Source organism: Eretmochelys imbricata, chromosome 1 (assembly GCF_965152235.1).
Source record: "Eretmochelys imbricata isolate rEreImb1 chromosome 1, rEreImb1.hap1, whole genome shotgun sequence".
Lineage (NCBI taxonomy): Eukaryota > Metazoa > Chordata > Testudines > Cheloniidae > Eretmochelys > Eretmochelys imbricata.
Genome location: NC_135572.1, coordinates 6,468,034 through 6,492,020, shown reverse-complemented (window position 1 = coordinate 6,492,020; position 23,987 = coordinate 6,468,034). Strand labels below are relative to the sequence as shown.

The window sequence follows — 23,987 nt, the reverse complement described above, 5'->3', positions numbered from 1 at the left end:
AGTGTCAGTTTATCATCCGGCTCCAGCATTGGTGACATGGGAGATGAAAAACACGGGCCACCTACTCCATCTTGGACCATTAAATCTAAAATGAAATGAGCTACTGATCTCCACTATGTAGAGACATGTTCAGACAGGGTCTAAGGCCTGGAGCAATTGGAGAGTGGCTGGTGAGGGAGGACAGTGCACTGGGGGAAGGAGACCAAGACAGGAAGCAGCATTTAAAAAGTGACTTTGTTCGTGGAGAGCCTGGAGAATGGTGGGATGTTGGCCCACAAAGAGCCGTATCGGTGGCTGCTCCGACCTCAGAATTCCTCTTGATACAGACAGTAAAGAGAAGAGATGTGGAGGTTGTTTCCCATTACACTTGGCCTGTCACTCTCCCGTCTCTGGTTAAACATTCACAGGCCATGAAAAACAGTGCAGAGCTCTTCTGGTGTTTCAGTCCTGGCCCTTCCTGAGCACACTTGGTGCTGTGTGATCCCTGGCCGCTGTACCAGCTGTGAACAGGGGTTATTCCATGGGCATGGACACCCACCATTCCCCTATGCCCTCAACCAGGTGTTTCTGACTGGGTCATGTCAGAGACATGATTAACACTGGAGCCCCAGGAGAAGCCATTCATGCAAACCCCCTACCCCTATTCATGGCTCTGCACACAGCATACCTCTGAGCCAGGACAGAGCTGCATGTGTGAGTGAGGGCCTGACACACCGGAGTCCTGGCAAGAGACACAGAACCAGGTTCACTCTTCCTCCCCTCCATTTGTGTTGTCCCAGCAATGAAAAGGAGTGGAAACGGTCCTCATCTCCCCAACAGAGACACAGCTGTCTCCTATCCCAGCCCAGCCCATTCACTGTAGTGTGACCACGTTTTCAAAATCAAAAGAGGGACAGAGGCAGGAGTCCCACCCCCTCTGTGATGCTGCCCCTGCCCCTCTTCTTCCCCATGAGGCCCCACCCTCTGCTCCTCCTCTCCTCCCAAACCTCCACCCCCTCTCCAGGCCAGATGTTAAAGCCAGGCCATGGTAAAAAGTGCCCACTGAGCTCAAGCCACTGTGAGGAGCCCCACATCCTCCACCTGCCTGGGACAGAGGGTTGGGGGGCTCAAAAGAAGCCTGTGTCCCTGCCCCCCAGGATGCACCCCAGGGTAGGTGGAAAGCCTGGGGCTCCCCACAGTAGCCTGGGGTCCTGGTGCAGCAGAGCCTCAGGGGAAGTGGAGGAGTAGGGGAAGGGCCTAGTGGGAAGAAATGGGACAGAGGGCGGGGCTTTGGGGAAAAAGAACAGGCGTTGCGGCAAGACTGCACCAATACTCACCCCAAAAATGAGTTTGGTCGGGGGCTCCTGAGGAAAGGAGAAGGATGGGGCCGGCGGGGAGGAGACCTTGTGTTTTAGAGAAGACTCAATTAATACGAACCATCAAAGGGGGCTCTTGTTTTAAGTACTCCAGGCCGAGAGTAAGTCATCGCAAGGACCTTAGAGGGAAGGGCAGGGTACCTTCAGGGCTACCTCAGGCCACAAGGGGGCACACTGGGGTGACCCCCGTCCACAAGGACTTGGCCAGAGTGAGCTGTGGACTCGAAAGCTATTACCACTGGGTGGAGTTTAGCTCAGCCCCCAGGCTGTTCTCAACTCCACTGAGGCATGGGGAGAACAGGCCAGCAAACAAACCCCCTGTAACTGGCTCCTTGCTATGCCTGCTCTCTACAGCGAAATGGGGAGCGATGCTGGTACAGCAGAGAATCCAGCTGGGCCTGTCACCGTTCAGATGGCTGGAAGGCTGGCCCTGTGGCGTGGGCACTGTTCTGTGACTCAAGACATCTGGGTTTGATTCCTTTGCAACATGTGACTGTGGGCAAGCCCTTGGCTCTCTCTGAGCCTCTGCACAGGTGAACAATAGCCCTGCCCTGCCTCACAGTTATGGTGGGAAGATAAATACATTCAAGGTGCTCAGATACTCTGAGACCCTAAGATCAGGGCGGTGTCAGAGTTCCACAGAGTAACGCCTCTGACATTTGTCTATAAAAGGCCTCTTACCACAGCCTCCTGTGACAGCTGGCTTCTGGAAAACCCCATGAGTCCAGCACGTTGCTGTCTGTGGCAGATGTGGGAGTGCTCGGGGGTGACAGTGAAGGGTAAGAATTGGATTCCTGAGAGGAGTGTTGGACCATTACGGGGATGCCGAGCGGCTCAGCACAGTCGCTGGACCCGTGTTTGCAAGCCATTGAGGTAGAATGGGTCTAACTGTCAAACAAGGGAGCAACAGATACAGGGGCCTCATCTTAGACGTCAGGCTGAGAGAAGTCTGTGGGCAAAGGTCAGCTTCACACCCTGGCGCTTTAACTCAGACACAGATTATGGTGACTGGGCCCAGGCTCACACAGGTTTCAGCAAAGGCTGCTTCCAAAAGAGAAGGGCAAACAGATGGGAAGATGCTGTCAGAGACACAGGGAATCTAGGTTGGGTCCCAAGAGATCCTTAACTACGCAAAAGAATGAATGTTGGGCCAATTCTGTTTCTCTATCTTCACAGTAAAGCCTGTCTAACTTAGCTTGTAGTGATACGTGAGATAGAGAAGTATAGACGTGTGACAGTTGCCTGTTATTTTAAAACAATGCATTGCCAATAAACCTACTAGTTTTTAGGAGGCTGGTGGTGACTATACAGCACTGGTCACAAACACCCAAAGGGAAGAGAGTGAGGTGTCCAGTTGGACCTGTTTGGTGATAAGCATTTAGAATAGATGTGGTGTTGTTCCCAGGTCAAAGAGTGGGACAACTGTGAGATTCCCCCCAAGACAGGAAAGAACCTGGTTTAGAGGCAGAAGACACCATATATCCTGCATTTACTGTGATAATCCCCATTCTTCTTGGCAGCATATATAACTGTTTAGTGCCTATCAGCATTCAGAGTAGTGACTTCTTCATGTTCATAGAATCATAGAATCATAGACTATCAGGGTTGCAAGGGACCTCAGGAGGTCATCTAGTCCAACCCCCTGCTCAAAGCAGGACCAATCAACAACTAAATCATCCCAGCCAGGGCTTTGTCAAGCCTGACCTTAAAAACTTCTAAGGAAGGAGATTCCACCAACTCCCTAGGTAACGCATTCCAGTGCTTCACCATCCTCCTAGTGAAAAAAGTTTTTCCTAATATCCAACCTAAATCTCCCCCACTGCAACTTGAGACCATTACTCCTTGTTCTGTCATCTGCTACCACTGAGAACAGTCTAGATCCATCCTCTTTGGAACCCCCTTTCAGGTAGTTGAAAGCAGCTATCAAATCCCCCCTCATTCTTCTCTTCCACAGACTAAACATCCCCAGTTCCCTCAGCCTCTCCTCAGAAGTCATGTGTTCCAGTCCCCTAATCATTTTTGTTGCCCTCCGCTGGACTCTTTCCAATTTGTCCACCTCCTTCTTGTAGTGTGGGGCCCAAAACTGGACAACAGTACTCCAGATGAGGCCTCACCAATGTTGAATAGAGGGGAATGATCACGTCCGTCAATCTGCTGGCAGTCCCCATACTCATAGATCCCAAAATGCCATTGGCCTTCTTGGCAACAAGGGCACACTGCTGACTCATATCCAGCTTCTCGTCCACTGTAACCCCTAGGTCCTTTTCTGCAGAACTGCTGCCAAGCCATTCGGTCCCTAGTCTGTAGCGGTGCATGGGATTCTTCCACCCTAAGTGCAGGACTCTGCACTTGTCCTTGTTGAACCTCATCAGATTTCTTTTGGCTGAATCCTCCAATTTGTCTAGGTCCCTCTGTATCCTACCCCTACCCTCCAGCGTATCTACCTCTCCTTCCAGTTTAGTGTCATCTGCAAACTTGCTGAGGATGCAATCCACATCATCCTCCAGATCATTTATGAAGATATTGAACAAAACCGGCCCCAGGACTGACCCTTGGGGCACTCTATTTGATACCGGCTGCCAACTAGACATGGAGCCATTGATCACTACCCGTTGAGCCCAACGATCTAGCCAACTTTCTATCCACCTTATAGTCCATTCATCCAGCCCATACTTCTTTAACTTGCTGGCAAGAATACTGTGGGAGACAGTGTCAAAAGCTTTGCTAAAGTCAAGGAACAACACGTCCACTGCTTTGCCTTCATCCACAGAACCAGTTATCTTGTCATAGAAGGCAATTAGATTAGTCAGGCATGACTTGTCCTTGGTGAATCCATGCTGACTGTTCCTGATCACTTTCCTCTCCTCTAAGACGAGAGGATTTGCATCCAAGATAATGATTGTCTCAAAATAATGATTCATAGAGTCATAGAATTTAAGGTGACGGAGCCATTGGGGGTCTAGTTCAGCTGTCTCCCCCCACACACACACACACCCGGTCACTAGCCACAGAGAGGAAGTATGGTTCGGTGCAACCACTGCTCGGATCCTCTGTCCAGTTCTGATGTCTACAGTTCAAGAATGATGTTGAAAATTGGGGAGGGGTTCAAAGAAGAGCCCAGAGAATGACTAAATTATTAGAAAATCTGCCTTATAGTGATAGACTCAAGGAGCTCAACCTATGTATCTTAAAAAAGAGAAGGTGAAGGGGTGATTTGATCACAACCTGTAAGTAACCTTCATGAGGAACAATGTTTAACAATGGGCCCTTCAATCTAGTAGAGAAAGTTACAACACGCTCCAATGGCTGGAAGCTGAAGCTAGACAAATTCAGACTGAAACTAGGGTGTCATGTTTTAACAATGATGTTAATTGACCATTGGAACAATTTACCAAGGGCCATGGTAGATTCTCCATCACTAACAATTGTTAAATGGAAGCAGGATGTACTTCTAACAGCTCTGCCCTAGGATTTATTGTAAGGGAGGTCTCTGGCCTGTGCTATGCAGCGGGTCAGACTAGGTGATCACAATGGTGCCTTCTAGCCTTCGGATATGCCCAGTGGTGTTAGTAGCACTGCCCTATCACACAGGGTGTTGTACTGTTAAATATGTTAGAGATTGCGAGGCGCTGGGATGATGCAATAATTGGGGCCACAGCTAAGTGCCTTAGAGAGATTTCAACTCTGTATTTCTCATAAGGACGATTTGGGGCACTGATTGGAGAACATAAGAATGGCCATACTGGGTCAGACCAAAGGTCCATGTAGCCCAATACCTGTCTTCTAACAGTGGCCAATGCCAGCTGCCCCAGAGGGACTGAACCAAACAGGTAATGATCTAGTTGTCTCTCTCCTGCCATCCATCTCCACCCTCTGACAAACAGAGGCTAGGGACACCATTCCTTACCCATCCTGGTTAATAGCCATTAATAGACTTAACCTCCATGAATTTATCCAGTTCTCTTTTAAACCCTGTTATAGTCCTAGCCTTCATAATCTCCTCGGGCAAGGAGTTCCACAGGTTGACTGCACTGAGTAAAGAAGAACTTCCTTTTATTTGTTTTAAACCTGCTACCCATTAATTTCATTTGGTGGCCCCTAGTTCCTATATTATGGGAACAAGTAAATAACTTTTCCTTATTCACTTTCTCCACACCACTCATGATTTTGTATACCTCTATCATATTCCCCCTTAGTCTCTCTTTTCCAAGCTGAAAAGTCCTAGCCTCTTTAATCTCTCCTCATATGTGACCAGTTCCAAACCCCTAATCATTTTAGTTGCCCTTTTCTAAACCTTTTTTCAATGCCAATATATCTTTTTTGAGATGAGGGGACCACATATGTATGCATTATTCAAGATGGGGGCGTACCATGGATTTATATAAGGGCAATAAGATATTCTCCTTCTTATTCTCTATCCCTTTTTTAATGATTCCTAACATCCCGTTTGCTTTTTTGACTGGCACGGCACACTGTGTGGACGTCTTCAGAGAACTATCCATGATGACTCCAAAATCTTTCTCCTGATTAGTTGTAGCTAAATTACGCCCCATCATATTGTATGTATAGTTGGGGTTATTTTTTTCCAATGTGCATTACTTTACATTTATCCACATTAAATTTCATTTGCCATTTTGTTGCCCAATCACTCAGTTTGGTGAGATCTTTTTGAAGTTCTTCACAGTCTGCTTTGGTTTTAACTATCTTGAGCAGTTTAGTACCGTCTGCAACCTGAACCTGAACTCTTCCCAACACCCCTGGTGATGAGGCCTGTCATTAACACAACACCCATTGACGAGGGAGTTCTGGATCCCTCCTGCAGCTTGGCAGTAAAAGTGGGCATCAGTATGTGCTTTCAGAGAGTGAAGGATCTGGAGAGCATTGCCTGGATGAACAGAGCCCTGCTGCAATGCCCCTCTGTCAGATCTTGACCCACAACTTCTCCATGAGTAATGAAATCTGCTCTAGCACTGGAGATAGAACTCAAATCCTGCATCCCAATTTCCATCATCACCAAGTTTTGGTTCGCTGGATCTGGGTTGAGGGTTGTTTGGGTCCAATAGAGAGCAGCAAGCCACTTGGAGCTGGGCTTGGGTCACACCCCTTTCTATTAATAGTGTGTGTGGCCTTGATTACTGGACATGTACATGTTTTCTGCCTGAACAATGGGAGAGGACATGTGAGCTGTACCACAGGATCCAGTGACTCTTTGAGCCCATCACTGTTATGTTTGGCTGTCTGTAGCATAACTCTGTTCCTCGCAACAGGGGACTCTGTATCCCGCTGCAGAGGGAAAAATCACCTATGTCAGTTTGTGACGAGAAATATCCACTAACGAAACCTCAGTGCCTTCCTTTTGTGGGTGATCTGCTTGAGATACAGCTATCAGTGCCAGCAACTGAGATTTTATTGGGAGTCTCGCACTATTTCCTGTCTTTCTTAGAGCCCCAACTTCTGGAAGCTGGACACCATGCAGGAATCTCAGCTTTCAGTTTTCCTAAGAATTTAAAAAACAAAATAGTTGAAGAAAAGATAGAAACCCTCAATCAATTGCACCCCAAAAGGCTGAGAAACCACAGACACATGAAAACAAACCCCACATTAGCGTATTTTTAAATCCCATTATTTTAAATCCAATCTCGTCATTTTTGAGGGTGTGACTCGTACTTGTTGAATGGGGCTTGGCGATACTGTGTACCTAATTCAAAAGATCTGAAGAGCAAGCAGCAAAAGACAAACACTAACAGGATTTTTTATAAAGTACATCAGAAGCAGGAAGCCTGTCCAACAATCAATGGGGTCACTGGACGATTGAGGTGGTAAAGGAGCAGGCAAGGAAGATGAGGCTGTGGCAAGGAGGCTAAATGAATTCTTTGCATTGGTCCTCATGGCAGAGAACGTGAGGGAGATTTCCACACCTGAGCCATTCTTTTTAGGTGATACATCTGAGCCTCAGATGTACGGAGAAGACGAACATCTAAGGTGAGATGGTGGCCTTGGGGGTAATAGGCGGTAAGTGGGAGGGGGCAGTGGGGTGAGAAGAAGAGGTAGGGGGAATTGGGGATGTTCAGGGCTGTGGCGGCCAGAGAAAGAGGTTACTTTCCCCAGGTCTAGATCTGCAGCTGCCAGGGAGAGATAGCCCTCCTTCCCAGCCTCAGCTCAGGGGTTGCTGCAGTGGAGGAGCAAGGGCACATCCATTGCATTAGAAAGGTAAGACTACTGATATTGAAATATGAGTTGTGTGCTTTTATTCATAGAACAAAAAAGCATTAATTATTTTTATATAGCACTTTTATCCATGTAATGGTCTCAAGTTGCAGTGGGAGAGGTTTACATTGGATATTAGGAAAAACTTTTTCAATAGGAGGGTGGTGAAGCACTGGAATGGGTTCCCTAGGAGGTGGTGGAATATCCATCATTAGCAGTTTTTAATTGAAGCTTGACAAAGCTCTGGCTGGGAAGTTTTAGTTGGGGATTGGTCCTGCTTTGAAAAGGGGGTTGGACTAGATGACCTCTTGAGGTCCCTTTCAACCCTGATATTCTATGATTCTATGATTCTACTTAGCTAACAGTACAAAAAAAAAAAAACATTTGGGAAGATCATCAAGTGGTCCACCAAGACCCTCAGTAATTTTCAAGTGGTCCACACAAAAAAAGTTTGAGAACCACTGACTTATATTCACTTAAAATCCATCTTTTTTAGCTAATAAACTTGTTTTATGCTTTATCTTTACCAGCATGTTTTGAGTAAGGTGTCTGGGGAAAATCTCAGCTCTGTGTACAAAGGCTGTTGTATATCTTTCCCACATCAAGGATAAAGTGACCTATATTAATGAGCTTATGCTGTACAGTCACCTGTGCAGTGCAAGATGGTATAATTCCGGGTTTATACTCCAGCAAGGGTGCAAGGTTGGGGAGCTCGGAAATTGGCTGTTGTCTCCTGCCTGTCTTTGAGTGGCGAAGGTAAAGCACTCAGGAAGCTCAGTTGGGTGTGTGGCATCACCTGCTGTCGTGTTGGGTGATAACACGGTTTGCAGAGGCTCACTGTGTCCCCAACAAAGCAGTATATGACTGGCCAGCATAGCTGGAGAGTGCAGGGGCACAGCAGTTCCCACAGCTCTCAGACTACACTGCGGGGGGTGACAACTTGTCACAGTAGCATGTGTTATTCAGCTTCCTGGTTCATCAGTAATCGACATGGAGTCCAGGGAGATTACTAATGAACCCATGAAGCTCAGGATCTCAAATTGCCTCCTCAGCCATCCTGGAACCTGCATGGCGCATAATAATAAGCATAAACTTCCCTGTGCAAACCCCACAATTGGTGTTTGGCATCGGGGCGCTCAGCATGTCCTGCCCTATTACATCTGCCACCTATGGTTCTCAATATTGTGTTAGGTTTCAGAGTAACAGCCGTGTTAGTCTGTATTCGCAAAAAGAAAAGGAGTACTTGTGGCACCTTAGAGACAAACCAATTTATTTGAGCATAAGCTTTCGTGAGCTACAGCTCACTTCATCGGATGCATTCAGTGCACGAAAGCTTATGCTCGAGTGAATTTGTTCGTCTCTACGGTGCCACAAGTACTCCTTTTCTTTCTCCTCAATGAATCATAGAAGATTTTAGAGTTGGAGGAGGCCTCAGGAGGTCATCTAGTCCAATCCCCTGCTCAAAGCAGGACCAATCCCCAACTAAATCATCCCAGCCAGGGCTTTGTCAAGATGGGCCTTGAAACCCTCTAAGGATGGAGATTGAACCACCTCCCTAGGTAACCCATTCCAGTGCTTCACCACTCTCCTAGTGAAATAGGTTTTCTAATAGCCAACCTAGACCTCCGCACTGCAACTTGAGACCATTGCTCCTTGTTTTGTCAATGAGAACAGCTGATCTCCATCTTCTTTGGAAACCCCCTTCAGGTAGTTGAAGGCTGCTCTCAAATCCCCCCCCACCACCACTCTTCTTTTCTGCAAACTAAATACACCCAGTTCCCTCAGCCTCTCCTCATAAGTCATGTGCCCCAGCCCCCTAATCACTTTCTTTTCCCTGTGCTAGACACTCTACAATTTGTCCACATCCTTTCTGTAGTGGGGGGCCCAAAACTGGATGCAGTACTCCAGATGTGGCCTCACTAGGGTGAATAGTGGGGTATAATCAATTTCCTTGATCTGCTGGCAATACTCCTCTGAATGGAGCCCAATATGCTGTTAATCTTCTTGGCAAGAAGGGCACACTGCTGACTCATATCCAGCTTCTTGTCCATTGCAAGACCCAGGTCCTTTTCTGCAGAACTCTCACTTAGCCAGTCAGTCCCCAGTCTGTAGGAGTGCATGGTATTCTTCTGTCCTAAGTGCAGGACTCTGCACTTGTCCCAGTTGAACCTCATCGGATTTCTTTTGGCCCAATTCTCCAATTTGTTTAGGTCACTCTGGACCCTATCCCTACCCTCCAGCATATCTACCTCTCCCCACATCTTAGTATCATCTGCAAACTTGCTGAGGGTGCAATCTATCCCAGTGTTGGACAGATAGGCAAAGAGTGTTTGTTTACAGAGCTGACATTTTGGATCCCCAAGAGAAATTGGAGGCTTTTCATCTTCCTCTCCCTTGCAACATAAATGAAGGTTGCACCAACTGAGTTTATGGCTTCACTCTGTATATGGGAAGGTAGAAACCTCCCACTAAGATATTGTGCACATCAGATCCTCTAACCAGCCTCCCCATCTCTGTACAGCCCCCTCCACCTTGTAAAACATCCCTTCACCAGATCCTGTGGTTAGTGGCTACTGTGACAGGCCCAGGTAGCACATCTCTGATGAACCTGTGCTAGCAGGGAGCTGGAGAGGGTCCTAGAGCAGTTGTGGAGGCCCACAGATTGTGGGTGAGTGGGCTTAGCTACCAGTGGATCACTGTGAGACTGTGCATAACTTTGGCGATCCCTGGATCATGGGTCCCCCTTTTTATACCTCGGAGAGAAGGGAAGGGAACCCCCCTCCTGGAAAGATCTAAGAGAAATTTCCTTCTATGGAGCCTTGTGGAATCTCCCTTCCCTGGCTGCACGCTGGGTTTGTAATGCAGAAAAGAGGCTGCTCAGAAAAATCTGGTTTATTAATATTATTATTATTATTATTATTTATTTTATTTTATTTCAGCAAGATCACAGCTCTGACATCATGACTATTAGCACTCAGCCACCCTCAAGGTAGCCATGTGACTAATCAGAACCACAGGAACATTGATGACAAGCCCAGATTCCTGGACTAGACCCTGCAGCAGGGCTTGTGCAGCAGAACAGTTGGGCAGCACGCTCACACGTCCCTTGTTAAATGCCCTCCTGAAGTTTGCATTGGCCGTGGCGGGGTTAAATCTAGTGCACATTAAGCCAAGCAGGTGAGGTTCCCTGATGGCCAAGTGGCCCCCAAGGGAAGGTGCGAGCATGCTTCATAAAGACACCTGCCTCCCTGTTTGAATAGATACTGTCAGCTGCCTGTGCAAGCTCTCCAATGGCTCCTTTTCATTTACCGTGAAGACTTGTGGTGTCAGCAGCTCCCCTTCTAGGAGGAACTGGGTACGTTGGCAGGTTTCACTATCTTTAAAATGCAAAGTGAAGGGGAAAGGCTGGAAGCTGTTTCAATTGGCAGATGTTCTGTGCAGCGGCAAAGGACTCAGCTGGGCTCTCTGAGTGACTCAGTAATGGGGTTGGAGGGCAGGCAGGTCTAGGTACCTTGGGAAACTCCTCTACATCTGCCCGGAGTCCATGGTGGGTTATTCAAGCTTCACAGAAATCTGAGATTCAACGTGAGGACGGAGTGTTAAAACCCCTATGCCCCAAGTCAGGACTTCTCAAGGGGTCCCTTTTCTAGAGGTGCTGTGTGCTGTAGGCCTGATCCTACCAAGGGTATGCGCTAGGAGACCCCCCGGAATATCCCAATTCGCCTCAGTTTTATATGCTCTTGGAAATTTAATCAGCAAATAAATTGTCTAAGTTTTTATTCTCTGGCTTGATTGTGAACGCAGGAATTCAGAGCTATGTTACTCTGTGGTAACAGGCACAATAGGGCATATTTCTGTTTCCTGACTGGCTGAGGGCTCCAGAATTTCTTTCCTGTAGATACCCCTCAGAGTTACAGGACTATCTGCATCTCTGCGCCATCTCTGGTCTCCGAGTTCCAAATGTCAGGCCTTGTACCCTGCCCTCTTATAGGCTATAATCGCAGGATCCTCCCACCCTCGGACTGACCCTGGGCTACAGCATACTTTGGGTAGAGCAGGTCTGAGAGGGTTTGACACCGGTGGTTCTTTTTTCTGGGAGTCTGTGAGCAGTGATGAGACGAGTGACCAGTCAGCCTTCTGAACCAAAATACGGTTTAACCTGAACAGCAGGAAAACGACTAACATGGGAGAATAAGAGAATTTTCAGCCAACAGTCTGTGCGCATCTCTGACCCCAAGCCCTCCAACTCTGACAGGGATCCAGGCAGGCTGAAGGCCGACAGACTTCCCCAGCGGTGTTTGTGTCAGTCTGAAGAGCTTCTCAGCAACAGCTGGCCCACCTCTGGGCAGACTCCCAGTGCTGGCAAAACAGGCTGTGTAACGTGGCTGGAGCCTGGAAATAGGCTCTTCCCAGCTTGTAGCTCCGGTGTTGTCTCTCAAAATCCCTGAAGTGCTTGTTGAGAGATGGTTTTTCTTGAGCTGTTGCTTCCCTTCCTGCTTGTTTTCCAGCAGCCTGTGATTAAATTAAGAAGAACAAGACTGTGTTAAACCAATATAGCCATGGCATAATAATCCCAAGAGTTAACCCAATATAACTAAACAGGAAACATCCCAAGAATTAAGTTTAACATACAGATTAACTATGGCAGCTCAGCTCCACATCTGACCCAATGCTGTTCCTGGGTGCTACGTATTTTATGAATACATGATAGAGACGGTCAGAGAGAGAGAGAGAGAGCTCAATAGGCTATTTTAATGTGTGAGATGCAGCTCCATGAATACTCATTCATTTGACTTTGAAATCCACTTCCTGCAAACCCTCATGGTGCTGGAATAACAGGTGTTGGGGTTACTATGTACTAGAGAGTGAGAGTTCAGGGAATGAATATTTTGTATACTGACCCCAATGCTTGGTACTCCAGATATAGACTACAAACCTACAGAACAGAACCTGAGGTGAACCGGTCAGCTTTAAACGCAGAGACAGAGGAGCTACTAGACTTTTGTTTGCTGACAAATGATTGACTGAGGGCTGAAATCCTGTAATCTTTTCAGGTTTTGAAGAAATCCACATGACAGACGCTACATTTTAAGTAACATTATAACCTGAGAAATAATTTCTGAAAGAAGATCAGAGGGGAAAGAATGGGTTCACATGTGTGTATGAAAGTACAGATGTCCAAATGTTATGCCAAAACTTTCCATTATAATACAAATATTAGAAACCAAACTTTCATGACACTGTCTCTAACACTTACATTCAGGGTCAAGAACACAATCCCTCTTCAATATCTGTGCAAGATTTTCCAAAAAGTCATGAGGGAACTGAACCTCTGTTCTGTATTTCAGCAGAATAGAGTTGAGGTTCAGGAAAGGGTAATAATGTTCAGGAAAGTGTAATAATGGTTGTATGTAATATACCCTTATAACCGCTTACACGAGCATGGCTCAAGTAACTTGCACACTCGACCGGATATTAGTGCACACCTAGTGTTTTCACTGTTCACCCATATGTGATGCTAATCCTACACTCGCCCAACTGAAGAAACTGTGTTAGCTTTTAACTTGCCAAATATCTACGGAACGTTGCATGGGGAGAGGAAAAAGGCCTTCTGAGGATGAAGAGAAAGCTTTAGGATGATTGAACTCTCTGGATTCAGTCAACATAGGCCAGGCAAAAACTTCAGCTCCTCTTGGAGGGATTTTGGGGGGTCAGAGCATATCACCGGGAGCATTTGGTAAGGAAAAGATAACAGAGACCGGTCCTGATTGAATTTATACAGGTAAATCTGGAGCGATGCCATTAAAGACAATGTTATTAAATTAAGAACTTGTGCCTAAGAATGTATATCTCACGTACTGCAAAGAGGCAGTGGCTTAATTTGCATGCTCAGGAATGGAGAAAATAAAAAAAAGGATATATTATGAGGCAATGAAACACGTTTATAAATAGCTTCAGTGCAGGACAGATAAATACAATGACAGTTTAACCCATGCACTTGTTTACACACGTGTCATGATACAATTGCCCACACTCAGAAGTGGAGGGCCAGAAAGATTGTCTGTGGTAAAGTCGCAACTGTAAAATCACACAGCGCTCAAGTAGGCTGTGGAACTCCCAGGTAGAAGATATCAATGGGGCCAAGAGTTTAGCAGGATTCAAACAGGGACTGGATGTTTATATGGTTAACCAGAAAAAAAAATAGAGCAGTAAGGATTGTTTCAAAACCTCTTGGATGGGCTCTAAACCTTCCTGATTGGCACTGCAAAATTTCTCTGGTTAGTGGGTGCAGGTTATTTCAAAGCTGCCTCTTCCAGGGCATCTTACACTTCCTCCAAAGCATCTGGAACTGGCAACTGGATACTTGTTAAAATGGACTATGGGTCTGATCCACTCTGGCAATGCCTATCTTCCTATTTGTTGAGTAAATCGAAGACTATGTTTTTGCTGATCTTCCTTGACCTCCTGGGAATCTCTAGACTTGCACTGAGAGAAGAAAGATGTCTCACTAAATATCATCTAGTCTCCTGTCTTTTTTCCTTTTAGGAAGGAAAGTTCAGAACTCCTCGGACCTGCCCAGGACATTATGTCCGCTGTCAATGACACCAAATTCAACGCTGCAGTGTTCCTTCTCGGCGGGATACCTGGGCAGGAAGATGTTCATCTATGGATCTCCATCCCCTTCTGCTTAATGTATGTTATTTCCATAGTAGGAAATTCAGTCATTTTGTTCATTATAAAAACAGATCCAAGCCTCCATGAGCCCATGTACATTTTCCTTTCCACATTAGCCATCACAGACCTTGCCTTATCGATATCCACCATGCCGACAACACTCCGTATATACTTGTTTAACACTAGAGAGATCAGCCTCAACGCCTGTTTTGCCCAGCTGTTCTTCATCCACTCGTTTGAATGCATTGAATCCTCCGTGCTCCTGTTGATGGCCTTTGACCGCTTCATCGCGATCTGTGACCCGCTGAGATACGCTTCTATCTTAACCCTGCCAAGAATAGGCAAGATGGGACTGGTGTGTGTGCTAAGAGGGATGGCTGTAATGCTCCCACTCCCTTTTCTCCTTCAACAGTTCCGATATTGTCGATCCAATGTCCTCTCCCATTGCTACTGCATAAACCAGGACGTCATGAAGATTGCTTGTTCGGATATCAGAGTGAACAGCATCTATGGCTTGTCTGTTACACTCTTGACAGAGGGGCTGGACTCGCTGCTCATCTTTCTCTCTTATGTGATGATCCTCAAAACAGTGCTGAGCATCACATCCCATGCAGAGTGCCTCAGGGCCCTGAACACCTGCGTCTCCCACCTCTGCGCTGTCCTGCTCTTCTACACACCAATGATCGGCCTGTCTGTGGTACACAGAAGAGGGGAGGGCTCTTTTCCTTTTCTTAAGATTATCCTGGGCTACATCTCCCTCCTTGTACCACCCCTGATTAACCCAATTGTGTACAGTGTGAAAAGCAAACACCTTCGTGCGAGGATAATCAGGGTGTTCGTCAAGTGAAGTGTCAGTTCATCATCCGGCTCCAGCATTGGTGACATGGGAGATGAAAAACACGGGCCACCTACTCCATCTTGGACCATTAAATCTAAAATGAAATGAGCTACTGATCTCCACTATGTAGAGACAGGTTCAGACAGGGTCTAAGGCCTGAAGCAATTGGAGAGTGGTTGGTGAGGGAGGACAGCGCACAGGGTGAAGGAGACCAAGGCAGGCAGCAGCATTTAAAAAGTGACTTTGTTCGTGGAGAGCCTGGGGAATGGTGGGATGTTGGCCCATAAAGAGCTTTATCGATAGCTGCTCCGGCCTTAGAGTTCCTCTCGATACAGTCAATAAAAAGAAGGGATGTGAGTGTTGTTTCCTATTACACCTGGCCTGTCACTGTCCCGTCTGTGGTTAAAAATTCACGGGCCATGAAAAACGGTGCAGAGGTGTTCTGCTGTCACCGTCCTGGCCCTTCCTGAGAGCTCTGGGTACTGTGTGATCTATGGGGGCTGCAGCAGCTGTGGACAGGGGCTATTCCAGGTGCACAGATGCCCACTCTACCTCTACGCCCTCAGCCAGATGTTTCTGAATGAGTCGTGTCAAAGACATGATTAATGCAGGAGCCCCAGGAGAAGCCATTCTGGCAACTCCCCTACTCCCATTCATGGCTCTGCACACAGCATACCTCTGAGCCCACTCCCCACCGAGGCAGAACAGAGCTGCGTGTGTGAGTGAGAGCCTGACACACAGGAGTCCTGGGGTTAACATGCTAGCCCGGGACTTGGAAGAACTGACTTCAGTTCCAGGCTCTTCCACAAACTTCTTCTGTGACTGAGGGCCACTCACTTGGTGCTTCAACAATATGTATTTTGATACAGCTCAAAGTGTACATCGAGGAGTAAGGGATGCAGGCTACCCTTACTGGATGGAAGACCCATTCCTGGGAAGCAGTGACGCTGAAAAAGACTTGAGGATCATAATTGGCTGAACAAGTGCTCCCATTGTGGCGCTACAGAGAAAAATGCTAGAGCAATCCAGATTGTACAACCAGGGGAATCTCAAGTAGGGGCAGAGAGGTCATTTTACCTCTGTATTTGGCACTGGTGTGACCACTGCTTATATCCTCTGTCCAGGTTTGTTGTCTACAGTTCAAGAAGGATGTTGATAAATTGGAAAGGGGTTCAGAGAAGAGCCCAGCGAATGATTAAATTATTAGAAAATCTGCCTTATAGTGACAGACTCAAGGAGTTCAACCTATGTATCTTAAAAAAGAGAAGGTGAAGGGGTGACTTGATCACAGCCTGTAAGTAACCTCCATGAGGAACAACGTTTAACAATCTAGTAGAGAAAGTTACAACAAACTCCAATGGCTGGAAGCTGAAGATAGACAAATTCAGTCTGGAACTAAGGTGTCATGTTTTAACAATGATGTTAATTGACCATTGGAACAATTTACCAAGGGCCGTGGTAGATTCTCTATCACTAGCAATTGTTAAACGGAGGCAGGATGTTCTTCTAACAGCTCTGCCCAAGGATTTATTGTGGAGAAGGTCTTGGGCCCGTGCTATACAGGCTGTCAGACTAGGAGATCACAGTGTGCCTTTGGATCTGCCCAGTGGTGATAGTAGCACGGCCCTACCACACTGGGTGTTGTACTGATAGATATGTTAGAGATTATGAGGCGCTCAGATGATACAATAATTGGGTCACAGCTAAGTGCCTTAGAGAGATTTCAACTCTGTATTCCTGATAAGGAGGATTTGGGGCACTGGTTGGAGAACTTGAACTCTTCCCAACACCCCTGCTGATGAGGCCTATCATTAGCACAGCACCCTTTGACAAGGGAGTTCTGGGTCCCTTCTGCAGCTCGGCAGTAAGAGGAGGCATCAGGTCGTGCTCTCAGAGAGTGAAGGATCTGGAGAGCATTGCCTGGCCGAACAGAGTGGTTCTGCAGTGCCCCTCTGTCAGATCTTGACTCTCAACCTCTCCATGAGCATGAGAGTGTGCAAGGTGGGGGAGCTCCGAAATTGGCTGTTGTCTCTTGCCAGTCTTTGAGTGGCGAAGGTAAAGCACTCAGGAAGCTCAGATGGGTGTATGGCACCACCTGCTGTAGTGTTGGGTGATAACACGGTTTGCAGAGGCTCACTGTGTCCCTAACAAAGCAGTATACGACTGGCCAGCATAGCTGGAGAGTGCAGGGGCACAACGGTTCCCACAGCTCTCAGACTACACCGCGGGGGTGACAACTTGTCATAGTAGCATGTGTTATTCAGCTTCCTGGTTCATCAGTAATTGACATGGAGTCCAGGGAGATTCCTAATGAACCCATGAAGCTCAGGACCTCACATTGCCTCCTCAGCCATCCTGGAACCTGCATGGCGCATAATAATAAGCATAAACTTCCCTGTGCAAACCCCACAATTGGTGTTTGGCATCGGGGCGCTCAGCCTGTCCTACCCTATTACATCTGCCACCTATGGTTCTCAATATTCTGTTAGATTTTTTTGACTGCCGCTGCACATTGAGAGGATGTTTTTAGAGGAATATCCACAATGACTCCAAGATCTCTTTCTTGAGTGGTAACATCTAATTTGGAACCATCATTTTACAGATACAGTGGGGATTATCTTTCCCAGTGTACATTACTTTGCATTTATCCACACTGAATTTCATCTGCCTATTTGTTGCACAGCCACTGAGTTTGTGAGATCCCTTTGTGACTCTTCGCAGTCTGCTTTGGACTTAATTATACTGAATAATTTTGTCTCCTCTGCAAATTTTAGCACCTCATTGCTTACCGATTTTTACAGATCATTTATGAATACGTGGAACAGCACTGTTCCCAGTATAGCTCTCTCTTGGACACAACTAGTTACCTCTCTCCATTCTGAAAACTCACCATTTATTCCTACCTTTCTTTCCTATCTTTTAAGCAGTAATTGATCCAGGAGAGGACCTTTCTTCTTACCCTATGACTGCTTACTTTTCTTAAGAGCCTTTAGTGATGGACCTTGTCAGAGGCTTTCTGAAAGTTCAAAAGTACACTATATCCTCTGGATCGCCCTTGTCAACATTTTTGTTGACCCCTTCAAAGAATTCTTATAGATTAGTAAGGTATGATTTCCCTTTACAAAAGCCATGTTGACTCTTCTCCAACAAGTCATATTCATGTATACCTCTGTTAATTCTCTTCTTTACTTTAGTTTCAAACAATTTGTGAGGTACTGATATTAGGATTAGTGGCCTGCAGTTCCAGGATCACCTCTGGAGACTTTTAATTTAAAAAAAAAATCAGTATCACATTAGCTGTTTGTGTCATCTGGTAGGGAGGCCCATTTAAAGGATAGATTTCATACCACATTTAGTAGTTCTGCAATTGGATATTTGAGATCCTTCAGAACTCTTGACTGAATATCATCTGGTCCTGGTGACTTTTACTGTTTAATTTATCAGTTTGTACGAAAACCTCTGTGACTGGTTATGACCGGGGTGTAGTCTGAGAGCCGGTGGAACTGCTGAGCCCCCAACAATTCAGCTGGGCTGGCCTCACTCATGCTGCTCTGGGGGTCCTGTTATCACCAGCCAGCATCTCCAGGTCCTGTTATTACCCAACACAACAGCAGGTGGCGCCACCCACATATCTGAGCTACCTGAGTGCTTTACTTAATGACAGGTTTCAGAGTAGCAGCTGTGTTAGTCTGTATCCACAAAAAGAAAAGGAGGACTTGTGGCACCTTAGAGACTAACCAATTTATTTGAGCATGAGCTTTCGTGAGCTACAGCTCACTTCATCGGATGCATACCGTGGAAACTGCAGCAGACTTTATATATACACAGAGAATATGAAACAATACCTCCTCCCACCCCACTGTCCTGCTGGTAATAGCTTATCTAAAGTGATCATCAAGTTGGGCCATTTCCAGCACAAATCCAGGTTTTCTCACCCTCCACTCCCCCCCCCCCCCAAACTCACTCTCCTGCTGGTAATAGCCCATCCAAAGTGACCACTCTCTTTAAAATGTGTATGATAATCAAGGTGGGCCATTTCCAGCACAAATCCAGGTTTTCTCACCCCCCCCAACCCCCTTTTTTCAAAAAAACACACACACAAAAACTCACTCTCCTGCTGGTAATAGCTTATCCAAAGCGACCACTCTCCCTAGAATGTGCATGATAATCAAGGTGGCCCATTTCCAGCACAAATCCAGGTTTTCTCACCCCCTCCACCCCCATACACACACAAATTCACTCTCCTGCTGGTAATAGCTCATCCAAACTGACCACTCTCCTTACAATGTGCATGATAATCAAGGTGGGCCATTTCCAGCATAAATCCAAGTTTAACCAGAACGTCGGGGGAGGGGGGGTAGAAAAAAACAAGGGAAATAGGCTATCTTGCATAATGACTTAGCCACTCCCAGTCTCTATTTAAGCCTAAATTAATAGTATCCAATTTGCAAATGAATTCCAATTCAGCAGTTTCTCGCTGGAGTCTGGATTTGAAGTTTTTTTTGTTGTAAGATAGCGACCTTCATATGCAAGGTAGCCTATTTCCCCTTGTTTTTTTCTACCCCCACCACCACCACCCCCGACGTTCTGGTTAAACTTAGATTTATGCTGGAAATGGCCCACCTTGATTATAATGCACATTGTAGGGAGAGTGGTCACTTTGGATGAGCTATTACCAGCAGGAGAGTGAGTTTGTGTGTGTATGGGGGTGGGGGGGGGGGTGAGAAAACCTGGATTTGTGCTGGAAATGGCCCACCTTGATTTTCATACACATTGTGAGAAGAGTGGTCACTTTGGATAAGCTATTACCAGCAGGAGAGTGAGTTTGTGTGTGTGGTTTTTGGAGGTGGGTGGGGGGGTGAGAAAACCTGGATTTGTGCTGGAAATGGCCCACCTTGATTATCATACACATTTTAAAGAGAGTGGTCGCTTTGGATAAGCTATTACCAGCAGGAGAGTGAGTTTGTGTGGGGGGGGGGCGGAGGGTGAGAAAATCTGGATTTGTGCTGGAAATGGCCCAACTTGATGATCACTTTAGATAGGCTATTACCAGCAGGAGAGTGGGGTGGGAGGAGGTATTGTTTCATGGTCTCTGTATGTATATAATGTCTTCTGCAGTTTCCACGGTATGCATCCGATGAAGTGAGCTGTAGCTCACGAAAGCTTATGCTCAAATAAATTGGTTAGTCTCTAAGGTGCCACAAGTACTCCTTTTCTTTTTGCTTTACTTAAGACACTCAAACACAAATAGGAGACAACAGCCAATTTACCAGCCCCCCTGCCTTGCACTCTTTCTGCAGAATAAACCCAGAATTATACTGTCATGCAATGCACAGGTATCAGTACAATGCAAACTCATTAATAGAGGTCACTTTCCCCTTAACGTATCATAGAAGATTAGATTTGGAGGAGACCTCAGGAGGTTATCTAGTCCAATCCCCTTCTCAAAGCAGGAACAACCCCAGCTAAATCATCCCAGCCAGGGCTTTGTCAAGCTGGGCCTTAAAACCTCTAAGGATGGAGACTCCACCACCTCCCTAGGTTACCCATTCCAGTGCTTCACCACCCTCCGAGTGAAACAGTGTTTCCTAATATCCAACCAAGACCTCCCACATTGCAGCTTGAAATCATTGCTTCTTATTCTGTCATGTGCCACCACTGAGGACAGCCTAGATCCATCCTATTTAGAACTCCCCTTCAGGTAGTTGAAGGCTGCTCTCAAATCCCCCCCTCACTCTTCTCTTCTGCAAACTAAATAAGCCCATTTCCCTCAGCCTCTCCTCACGTCTCCAATTTTTCCACATCCTTTCTGTAGTGGGGGGACCAAAACTGGATGCAGTAGTGCAGATGTGGCCTCACCAGTGATGAATAGAAGGGTAAAATCACTTTCCTCGATCTGCTGGCAATGCTCCTCCTAATGGAGCCCAAAATGTTGTTAGCCTTCTTGGCAAGAAGGGCACACTGCTGACTCATATCCACCTTCTTGTCTACTGTAAGACCCAGGTCCTTTTCTGCAGAACTGTCACTTAGCCAGTTGGTCCCCAGACTGTAGCAGTGCAAGGGGTTCTTCCGTACTAAGGGCTTGTCCTTGTTGAAACTCATCAGATTTTTTTGGCCCAATCCTCCAATTTGTCTAGGTTACTCTGGACCCTATCCTTACCCTCCAGTGTATCTGCCTCTCCCCACAGCTTAATATCATCCGCAAACTTGATGAGGGTGCAATCTATCCCAGTGTGGGATAGATAGGCAAGAGCATTTGTTTACAGAGCTGACATTTTGGATCTCCAAGAGAAATTGAAGACTTCTCATATTCCTCTCCCTTGCAACATAAATGAAGGTTGCACTGACTGAATTTATAGCTTCCCTCTGTATATGGAAAATTAGAAAAATCCAGCCAGTCTCTGGCTAAGGTATTGTGCACATCAGCTTCTCTAACCAGCCTTCCCATCTCTGTATGGCCTAGTCCACCTTGTAAAACATCCCTTCACCAGATCCTGTGGACAGTGGTTACTGCGACAGGCCCTGGTAGCACATCTCTGATGAACCTGTGCTAGCAGAGAGCTGGAGAGGGTCCTAGAGCAGTTGTGGAGGCCCACAGATTGTGGGTGAGTGGGCTTAGCTACCAGTGGATCACTGTGAGACTGTGCATAACTTTGGCGATCCCTGGATCATGGGTCCCCCTTTTTATACCTCGGAGAGAAGGGAAGGGAACCCCCCTCCTGGAAAGATCTAAGAGAAATTTCCTTCTATGGAGCCTTGTGGAATCTCCCTTCCCTGGCTGCACGCTGGGTTTGTAATGCGGAAAAGAGGCTGCTCAGAAAAATCTGGTCCTATATAATTGTTACTATTGTTATTATTATTATTATTCTATTTTATTTTATTTTATTTCAGCAAGATCACAGCTCTGACATCATGACCGTTAGCACTCGGTTGCCCTCAAGGTAGCCATGTGACTAATCAGAACGACAGGAACAAAGATGACAAGCCCAGATTCCTGGAATAGACCCTGCAGCAGGGTTTGCGCTGCCATCCACTTGGGTAGGATCACAACACGTCCCCTGTTAATTGGCCTCCTGAAGTTTCCACTGGCCATGAGGGGGTGAAAGCTGGTGCATGCTAAGCCAAGCAGATGAGGTTCCCTGATGGCCAAGTGGCCCCCAAGGGAAGGTGCGAGCATACTTCATAAAGAGCCTCCCCTGTTTGAATAGATACTGCCTGCTGCCTGTGCAAGCTCTCTGACGGCTCCTTGTCATTTACCGTGAAGACTTGTGGTGTCAGCAGCTCCCCTTCTAGCAGGAATTGGGTACGTCGGCAGGTTTCACTGTCTTTAAAATGCAAAGTGAAGGGGAAAGGCTGGAAGCTGTTTCCATTGGCAGATGTTCTGTGCAGCGGCAAAGGACTCAGCTGGGCTCTCTGAGTGACTCAGTGATGGGGTTGGAGGGCAGGCAGTGCTAACTAGCTTGGGAAACTCCTCTACATCTGCCCAGAGTCTATGGTGAGTTATTCAAGCTACACAGAAGTCTGAGATTCAAAGTGAGGACGGAGTGTTAAAACCCCTATGCCCCAAGTCAGGATTTCTCAAGGGGTCCCATTTCTAGAGGTGTTCTGTGCCCTGCGCCCGATCTTGCCAGGGGCTGAGCGATAGGAGACCCCACGGAATATCGGTGCCTAGTTTCCAAATCATCTCAGGTTTATATGCTTCTGGAACTTTAATCAGAAAATACATTTTCAAAGATTTTATTCTCTGGCTTGATTGTGAATGCAGGAATTCAGGGCTATGTTACTCTGTGGTAATAGGCACAATAGGGCATATTTCTGTTTCCTGACTGGCTGAGGGCTCCAGAATTTCTTTCCTGTAGATACCCCTCAGAATTACAGGACTATCTGCATCTCTGCCCCATCTCTGGTTTCCGATTTCCCAATGTCAGGACTTGTACCCTGCCCTCTTATGGGCTGGAATCCCAGGATTCTCCCAGCCTTGGATTGGATCCTGGGCTACAGCACCCTGTGCGTCAACTGCGGATAGAGCACATCCAAGAAGGTTTGGCACCTGTGGTTCTTTTGTCTGGGAATCTGGGAGCAGTGATGAGACGAGTGACCAGTCAGCCTTCTTGAACCAAAATACTGTTTAACCTGAACAGCAGGGAAAAAGACTAACATGGGAGAAGAAGGGAGTTTTCAGCCAACAGTCTGTACACATCTCTGTCCCTGAGCCCTCCCACTTTGATGAAGACCCAGGCAGGCCAAAGGCCGACAGACTTTACCAGATGTCTCTGTGTCTGTCAATCTGAAGAGCTTCTCAGCAACAGCTGCCCGACCTCTGGACAGACTCCCAGCGCTAGCAAAACAAGCTGTGTAACGTGGCTGGAGCCCAGAAATAGGCTCTTCCCAGCTAGTAGCTCCGGTGTTGTCTTTCAACCTCCCTGAAGTGCTTATTGAAAGGTGGCTTTTCTTGAGTTGTTCCTTCTTGCCCTGCTTGTTTTCCAGCAACCTGAGATTAAACTAAGAAGAACCAGATTGAGTTAAACCAATATAGCCATCGCATAAACATCCCAATAGTTAACCCAATATAGCTCTAAAGGAAACATCCCAAGAATTGGGTTTAACACACACACTCATTATGGCAGCACCACCCCACGTCTGACCCAATGCCATTCCCAGGTGCTACGGATTTTATGAATACAGGACAGAGACTGTCAAAGAGAGAGAAACAACAAGAAGTCCGGTGGCACCTTAAACACTAACAGATTCCTTCCCGACTCCTTAGTTTTTTTTGTGGATACAGATTAACACAGCTACTCCCTGATATCAGAGAGAGAGAGAGAACAATAGACTACTGTCATAAATATAAAGGAAAGGGTAAACCCCTTTAAAGTCCCTCCTGGTCAGAGGAAAAATCCTCTCACCTGTGA

At 46.6% G+C, this 23,987-nt stretch overlaps 1 protein-coding gene across 1 annotated transcript; it reads left to right on the top strand.

Annotated features, from left to right (window-relative positions):
• Window positions 1-14,148: 14,148 nt before the first annotated feature.
• On the top strand, window positions 14,149-15,084 carry LOC144278880 (olfactory receptor 51G2-like). The gene has a single exon (XM_077840241.1). The coding sequence runs from the start codon at window positions 14,149-14,151 to the stop codon at window positions 15,082-15,084; it is 936 nt and encodes a 311-aa protein (XP_077696367.1).
• The last annotated feature ends 8,903 nt before the right edge of the window (window positions 15,085-23,987 follow it).